At 35.9% G+C, this 8,997-nt stretch overlaps 1 protein-coding gene across 1 annotated transcript; it reads left to right on the top strand.

Moving 5' to 3' along the window:
- The first annotated feature begins 493 nt into the window (after window positions 1–493).
- Window positions 494–2,866, top strand: LOC104820381 (reticulon-like protein B9). The gene is made up of 5 exons (XM_010550802.1): window positions 494–678; window positions 781–961; window positions 1,329–1,470; window positions 1,758–1,827; window positions 2,525–2,866. The coding sequence occupies exons 1-5, from the start codon at window positions 564–566 to the stop codon at window positions 2,692–2,694; spliced, it is 678 nt and encodes a 225-aa protein (XP_010549104.1). The 5' UTR covers window positions 494–563; the 3' UTR covers window positions 2,695–2,866.
- Window positions 2,867–8,997: the final 6,131 nt, after the last annotated feature.

Raw genomic sequence — 8,997 nt, 5'->3', positions numbered from 1 at the left:
CTAATGAAATTTAAATTTGGGGTAATTTAAAAGAAATTTTGATATAATTAATTTACTATAACTTCTACATTTGGCGCGCGTGTCTGTATATATCCAAAAGAAAAACTAAAGAATAGAAATCGCAAAATTGTAGTTTCAGATATTTACAAAAAAAAACATAATTCATTTTGGAGAAAACCTTAAAATAATTTTGTAAAAAATTTTGAAACTACCATCATATTTTCAAATTATCAAATCTACCTCTTTAAATTTAAAAAATCACAAAAATACGTAAATCAACAAGAAAACCCTAAAGGAAAAGTCAATAATAATAAATTCATTTTTTTAATTGAGAAAGTATAACCATGGGGAGAGGTAAGAAGGGCATGGAAAGGCATCCCTTGCTTCTAATGTTAATGCATTTTACCTTACATCCTAAGCTTGGAACTTCCTCTCTTCTTCTTCTTATATACATAACCATTTATTTCCCCAAAATCCAACCCACAAAATATTTATCACTATACGCCAAATTACATTTCAAATTTTTTTTCCCCATTAATTGATCTCGAAAAACTTCGTTCATCATGCCGGTTTATGCATCGTCTTCCGATTCCGAAAACGAGAGGGCGGCGATCCACCCGACGACAAGACTCTTCGGCCGTCAAAGGTCTATCCATTCCATCCTCGGCGGAGGAAAAGGTCTTTATATATCTATTTTTTCTTGTCGTAAATAAGATATATATATATATATATATTGATTGTGAATGATATATATATATATATATATATATATATATGCAGTTGCGGATATATTGTTGTGGAGAGAGTCGAAGATATCGGGGGCTCTATTAGTAGGGGTCGGCCTCATCTGGTTCCTGTTCGAAGTGGTCGAGTACAATTTCATTGCCCTAATTTGTCACCTTTCCATCACGGCAATGCTCCTTCTCTTCATTTGGTGCACCGGCTCTGATTTTTTCAACTGGTACGCACTCTCCACTCATTTCCATATCATATATATACATCAACATTTTCATACTATAAGGTAACAACATATATGTTTATATTTATTTTTACTACGCAGCAAGCTTATATGGCAAAAATATGATGACGTGTTAGCCATGTCAGCATATTGATTGATGAAAATCGAAGAATATTCATGTTGGTTGATGTTCTTGTAGGACATTTCAACAAATTTCGGGATTTGGTGACGGATTTTGCTATATTTTGAATTTCAATGTAGTTTTATATCAACTACACAAATTCGTGTTGGAATATGTTATTTTCCTTAGAAAGTATTATAAGGTAGTTATAAATATAAATAATCTTTTTTCGGAAATTGTTATTGCAAGGAATCGACCGACGATACCTGAAGTGCTGTTACATGAGTCGTCCTTCAGACAATTGGCGTCGACGTTTCATGTCAGATTCAACAAGATCTTGTCGAAGCTTCTAGATATTGCATATGGAAGAGACCCTCCACTCTTCTTTTTGGTAGGAAATCATCAAACATTTCCGTACAAAATAAAAAAATTTATTTATTTTTATTAGAAAAATCTTAAATTTAATTTTTAAATAATTAAATATAATTTGTTGTAAATGTTATTAAATATTAATGCAAATAAGTGTGATGAAATACTATTATAAGAAACAATAAATAATTATAATATATCTTTAAAAGATATTAATACAATAGAAAATAAATATTTAATATCTTAAAGATTTATTATATTTTTAATACCATGTTTACTAATATCATTTTTCTTCTTCTAAATTTATAGACAACGATCTCGCTTTACATTATATCGGTCGTCGGGACATACTTCAGCTTCTTGAATCTCTTTTTCTTGGGTAAGAATTTATCTACACTCATGCATATATATATACACACGTATATGCGTGTATTATTCTCACCTCTTCGGTCCAATAATAACTATTTTCAATAGCATATATGTAATTAAGGCATTCAAAAACAATGAAATGCAATCGGATTTATATGCAAAAAAAAATTTACATAAAGAAATAGTGGAATGGGTTTTTTAGTTTGATAATAGCTATAACTATATTGTATTTCACATTTCAGAAATTTATAAACGCTATTTTAATACCAATGAAAAACTTTAAGTGTCCCAACTCCATTCTTGTAAATCTATATATAACAATAAGAACATTTAGAAAAAATCATTCGTATCGACTTTATATAATGTATATATAATATACTAATATTTACTTATTTTTTATTTTTTAAAATATATAATTTTATAATAATTTCTAATTTTAATAAAAAAAAGATATATGATATTATCCCAAATTTATAACAATAAATATTATAATTAAAATAATCATAAAAAAATCGTGCATCGCCCAGATCTTTACCTAGTATAACAAAAAATGATGCACTTAATAAATACCAACTTTTGGCGTAAAAAAAATTATTACTTTATCCCCCATACATATGTTTAATTGTTTAAACGTTCCATTATTTCGTTTGTTTTTCATTATTATATTTTAACAAATAACAAATAATTTCGGACGCCGTGTCGTTTAGGCTTCCTGAGCATGCAAACCCTGCCGGTTCTGTATGAATTATACGAAGACGACGTGGAGAGGCTCGCGGGTAAGTTGGCAAGAAAGCTCAAGAGGATTTACAGAAAGCTAGACTCCAATGTTCTCAGTAAGATTCCAAGAGGGCCCATCAAGCAAAAGAAACGTATATGACTCATAATTATGCATGTATATATATACATATATATTTATACATCTTTGTGTATGCTTTATGTATATATATAATGTTAGTAATGTTGGTGTAATGTACATAATCAAATTCCATGAAAATTCAGAATTGTTGTGTAATACTTGAGTAATGTAAAAAAGTGAGATGTTTGGTATTGCACGGTGATATTTAATTCAGAATTCTATATCAGTATGTTATTAATATTTCTTACAATTTTTTTCTAGATATATGTTATTAGTGAACAACTTTTTTTTTATAATCAAGATGATTTTCCGAGCCTTATCCCAACTATATCCACCCTAGGTCCGGGACCAACCTTTGTATATGGACCATTTTGATCCAGAAATTACATTTCTCTCCACCAATGAAATCGAACCCATGACCTTAAGGATGACTTTATCATCTATCAATCACTAGACCATCAACTGTTGGGTCAGTGAACAACTTGTTTGAAGAGATATTTCATTTTGTATTTTGTTTTGGTGCTGTAATTTGTTTGAAGAACAATGAATGCTATATGTTTTTTCCCCGATTTATACAAATCAAGATCTGATCCATGCGGTGTATTGAAACAATACGAATCGACAAAGAAACAATTTATTTATTTTAAAAAAAAAATGATTTATGGGAATCTTAGTCCGTTTGAGATAGTGGTGGTTATTTATTAGGGTGGTGTAATAATAGTCGAATTTCGGATATCGTATGGATCGAGGCTAGATGTCCGAATTTGGTATACCCAATAGAGATCGAGTTTAATATTTTTAAAACCCAAAATTCGGATTGGAATTCATATTTATATTTTCGGGTCGAATAATTTTGTGTGGATATTTGATAATAATAAAAAATAATTATTATGTTTTTTAGTTATTAAAAAATTATAAATATATCTATCAATAACTAATTGTTTTTTATCTTTCTTTATAAAAAAAAATATATGATTTTCTGATCTAATTATTTTAGATATAAATATATATTTTTAATAGTTTTATAAATTATTTATATGTAATATATGAATTTTTTAGTTTCAATCAAAATATATTTAAACCCCAAATAAACTTGGGACTAAGATAATGTTGATAAATAGATGTTGAATCAAAATACGTTTAAACTATGTCAGATTGAGCATTCGTAAATATTCAAAAAATATTTCGCATGTAACATAATTCAGATATCCGAAAAATTAGATTCAAATTCTGAGTTCTGAAATATATAATTTATTAGTTTTTAAATATCCTAAAAATCTTAAATACCCGATCTATTACAGTGGTTATAATTTGATTCCACATTTTGTTGCAAAAATTAGATTATTATAATGGGTCTAATCCTAGTACTATTTGTGAGAAATTTATGATTTAAAAATGCACAAAAATGAGTTATAACCTCCCCCGAGTTAACACATCAAAATTAAAAAGCAGATCAATTTATTAATGGAATTTCAGTGTAGAAAGTGGATACCACAGTATGTGGCTACAAGGTGTTTCACACCCCACATGCCTAAAATTGTCTGCGACAATATAATAATGTAAGTAAACCCTAATTTTTTTTTTCTATTTTTATTAAAAAAATTTGGATGGAAAATTCAGAGATTCTTACAATAAAAAAATAGTGATATATACTGTAGAATCCATGGGGGGAAAAAACTAAGACTATTTATTTTAGAAACGAATCATCTCAATCTAACGTATAACCTTTTATCTATAATCAATTTCTACTTGGTGAAAATAGATTTTTGAATGATCTGATTGGCATCTTATAAAATCAAGAATATGGTAAAATATTAATATTTTATTAACTACTAAATCCTAAACTCTAGCTAAACATCATGAATTTTTTTTGGTAAAAAAGGCGATTTGAATTATATACCAAAAATTACGACACAGCTTTTTGTTTCCATACAAAAGATTTTTGAAACCCATCAGAAAATGGTCAAAGGCAGCTAAACATCATGAATTCATGATTAATTACGTGATTACATTCAATTTGTATTCAGTACACCAACGTTGGACAATGCACGATATATATTCATTACATTCAATATATATATATATATGTATATATATATTGAAACTTAGTAAATTTCCCTCGTCTTTCCTCACTACTTTGCTTACAATATATAGTAATAATATTAGGGTTACATATACGTAAAAGGCAATATAATCAAAGATCGCATAATATCTTCGATTATTTCTTAATATCCTCTAACACACCCCCGCAGTCGGAGCGGGAGGTTGTCGGACGCTCAGGCTGGATCGGAATTCCAAAAAAAGAGATGCCGAGAGACCTTTCGTGAAGATATCGGCGTATTGTGAGGATGATGGTACATGTAGCACATGGACTTGACCTATAGCGACCTTCTCTCGGACGAAATGGATATCGATTTCGATGTGCTTCGTGCGTTGGTGTTGTACTGGGTTGGCCGTCATGTACACGGCGCTGAGATTGTCGCAGAAAACCACCGTTGAATTAGTGAGTGTGAAGCGGAGCTCAAGTAAGAGGTTGCGTATCCAGCAAGATTCTGCGACGGTATTTGCAACGGCTCGATATTCTGCTTCGGCACTTGAACGAGATGTTGTGCGTTGTCGTTTTGAGGACCATGAGATCAAATTGTTGCCCAGAAAAATGCAATAGCCGGATGTGGAGCGACGTGTGTCGGGCAGCCAGCCCAGTCTGCATTCGAATATGCCACGAGATTTGATGGAGAGGTGCCGTAGAGCTGGAGGCCATGCGATAGAGTTCTGCGAACATATATAACGCAAAATGCGTTTGAGGGCATGGAAGTGGGGTTCTCGTGGATCATGCATGAACAAGCAGATTTGTTGTACCGTGTAGGATATGTCCGGCCGAGTGAACGTGAGGTATTGTAATGCGCCAGCCAAGCTGCGGTATAAAGTCGGTTCAGCCACGGGATCCCCATCACCGGCGGTCAGTTTTGATTTCATGTCGGCGGGCGTGAGACATGGGTTGCATGCTTCCATATTGGTGCGGTGAAGAATGTCCACAGCATATTGGGTTTGGCATAAGAATAAGCCTTCCTTGTTTGATGTTGCTTGCACGCCAAGAAAATAGTGAAGTGGTCCAAGGTCGGTCATCGTGAATTCTCCATGTAATGAGACAATTATCTTTTGTAGTAGAGGTGTCGACGAAGCGGTGAGGATAATGTCATCAACATATAAGAGTAGGAAAGCCATACCATCGGTCTTGTGCATGATAAAGAGTGATGGGTCGGATTTGCTATGGGCGAAACTGATCTTGACAGCGAATGCGGCAAAACGGTGGAACCAAGCGCGGAGAGCTTGTTTCAAACCATAGAGAGATCGGCGCAACACACATACATGGTTCGGCTTTTCCGCATTCGTGAAACTGGGTGGTTGATGCATGTACACGGTTTCGGCGAGATTTCCGTGTAAGAATGCGTTTTTGACATCGAGTTGATGTATAGGCCAGCGATGAGTTAAAGCATAGCTTAACACAACTCTAATCGTTGCCGGTTTAACAACTGGACTGAAAGTTTCGCCGCAATCTAGGTCGGGTTGTTGAGATTTTCCATTCGCCACGAGCCTTGCCTTGTATCGTGCATGAGTGCCATCTGCGTTGAACTTGTGCCTGAAAAGCCACATAGAACGAACCACATTAACCCCGGGAGGCCGGGGAACCAAGTCCCACGTCCCATTTTTAATAAGAGCATTATATTCCTCAATCATAGCCGCTTTCCAATGATGGTTCTTTAGGGCAAAGAGATGTGATTTTGGTAGAGGCGATATCTGATCGGTAAGGAGAGACACAATTTGTTTAGGCTTTATAATGCCGGCTTTGCTTCTAGTGGTCATCGGATGTTGTGGGATTAAGGCAGAAGGGCTGATGAGAAGTGTCAATCGAGGGAAGGTCCGAGGGTTCATGTGTTTGGTTACGAGGAGATGGCAACGTCGATGAGTCAATGGGCAATTGTCTAATGGTCTTCAAGATGATGGTATCATCCGATGCATGATCAAGAAAGTCATAGGAAGATGGTGGGTTTAGTTGGACTTTGGTGAATGGAAATATATTCTCATCGAAGAAAACATGACGGGAGATGATGATCCGTCGATTTTTGAGATCAAAGCATCGGTAGCCACGGTGATGCGAAGGATGGCCAAGAAAGATAGAAGAAGTGGAGCGAGGAGATAATTTGTGTGGTGCGGTGGAGCTAATGTTAGGGTAACAAAGACATCCAAACACTTTGAGATGATGATACGAGGGGGATTTTCCAAAAAGCTTTGTGTATGGAATGACGTTATCGATGGCGGTTGAAGGTAAAATATTGAGAATATGAACACTCATGTGAAGTGCTTCGACCCAAAATGTAGGTGGAAGACTTGCTTGGAGGAGAAGTGTTCGAACAAGATTATTGATGGTACGGATTACTCTTTCGGCTTTGCCATTTTGTTGTGAGGTCTGAGGACAAGAAAATCGAGTGATGATGTCGTGTTCGTCGAAAAAGGATTGGAAATGGTGGTTGTCAAATTCACCCCCGTGATCACATTGAAAAGATTTAATGTTTGCATGAAATTGGTTCATGACATAAGAGTGAAAGTGTAAGAACTTAGAAAATACGTCACTCTTTCTTCGAAGAGGGTATACCCATAGAAATTGAGTGAAATGGTCAAGAAAAACCACATAGTATCGGATGCCACTTACGCTAGAAATAGGAGAAGTCCAAATGTCGGAATGTATTATTTGAAAAGGTGAAGAGACAATAGAAGATGATCTGTAAAAAGGGAGTCTAGTACTCTTGCCAAGGTGACATGCTTCACAAGAAGGTGTCAAGGTTGGCTTATTACATCGAATGAAACCGGAAGAAATTAAAGACGTGAAGACAGAGTTGCCCAGGTGACCCAAACGACGATGCCATATGGTGGGTGTTGTGGCCGTGAGTGCAATTGGCAGGGAAGGCGGAGTGTTTGTTGGAGCCATAATTGGGTACAAGGGTCCGGTGCTATCACATCGAAGAAGAGTCCGTTGTGTTGGACGATCCTTAACAGAGAAGCCAAAGGGGTCAAACTCAATAGAACAATTATTATCAGACGTGAATTGATGAACGGAGACAAGGTTTTTGATAATGGATGGTGTGACGAGAACATTACGTAAAGACAATGGTCGGTTGGATGAGGAGATGGTAGTGTGACCGGTTTGGTGGACAGGGAGTAAAGATCCATCACCGACGGTGACAGAGGGAATAATGCTCGAATTAAAAACGGTTCGAAGGTTACCTGGCTGGTTCGTGATGTTGGTTTAGTGCTCTATGATGTACTGATTATGAGCTTTGTTCAGATACATTCGATGTATTGATACTTTCTATATGTTTTTTTATGAGAGTATCTTGTTCATTACATGTTCCTGCATGCTAGATCTGTTATGAAATCCATGTATCATTATGAATGATACTAAACTCCCTAGTTTTGTGTCATTATGGGAATAACGACATAATAAGACTAGTATGATGTGTGATTGATGATCACATAGATGATCATAGGTATTGGATACGATCACAATCATAGGTATTCGTTGCAGAACGGAATACTGGACTGACCCGCATGAGATTGTCACATGGACTAGCGTCATGACTTGAATCTCATACGACGATTCCATGATTGGATCCTAAGACCTGAGATATCTACAGAATCCAACATGAGGAGTTGCGTGCTTTGATTACGTCAAACGTCATGCGTAACAGGAGGACTATAAAGGCATGTATCAGGTACGAAACGAATCATGTACTGGATTGTAGATAGTCAAGACGGGATTTGTACCTCTCGTAAAAGAGAGAGATATCGCTGGGCCCCTCGTGTGAGCAAGACTGTAGAAATGTGTGGCCGCACTATAGACGAACGTCGTCTATTTCAGACAGTCGAACTCAGTGAACGAGAAAGCAGTCGAATCAGATAAGGTGGCTTGTCCATGCCTTATGTTCGACATATGATATCGCGATACAAAAGGATCATCAGTCGGAATCATCACTGGCTTTCGTATGATCACAAACAAACTCTATTCGAGATAGGTAGTCATAGTGTCTTGCTAGAGACCGCCTATGACTTGTATACCCGAAATAGAGATTTCGGGTTATACTGCTATTCGAATGAGCCTACAGGGTCATACACGCAGGGAATGACGAAACCGCACGAGAAAACGATGAAAAACCGAGACAGAAGGGTCTGGAACGGACGGACCGGAAGTCCAGAATGGACGGTCCACCAAGTCCAGACCCGACGGTCCAGAGTGCGCGGTCTGTCCGTTCCAGAAGGTCTGGAACG

Source organism: Tarenaya hassleriana, unplaced genomic scaffold (assembly GCF_000463585.1).
Source record: "Tarenaya hassleriana unplaced genomic scaffold, ASM46358v1 Cleome30, whole genome shotgun sequence".
NCBI classification, from domain to species: domain Eukaryota; kingdom Viridiplantae; phylum Streptophyta; class Magnoliopsida; order Brassicales; family Cleomaceae; genus Tarenaya; species Tarenaya hassleriana.
The sequence above is the reverse complement of the archived record's forward strand: the minus strand, read 5'-3'. Positions and strand labels throughout refer to the sequence as shown.

Coding starts and splice junctions, on each gene's coding strand:
- LOC104820381 (XM_010550802.1), top strand. CDS start 564: ATGCCGGTTTATGCATCGTCTTCCGATTCCGAAAACGAGAGGGCGGCG. Junction 962..1,328: donor GGCTCTGATTTTTTCAACTG/GTACGCACTCTC, acceptor TGTTATTGCAAG/GAATCGACCGACGATACCTG. Junction 1,828..2,524: donor CTTGAATCTCTTTTTCTTGG/GTAAGAATTTAT, acceptor CGTGTCGTTTAG/GCTTCCTGAGCATGCAAACC.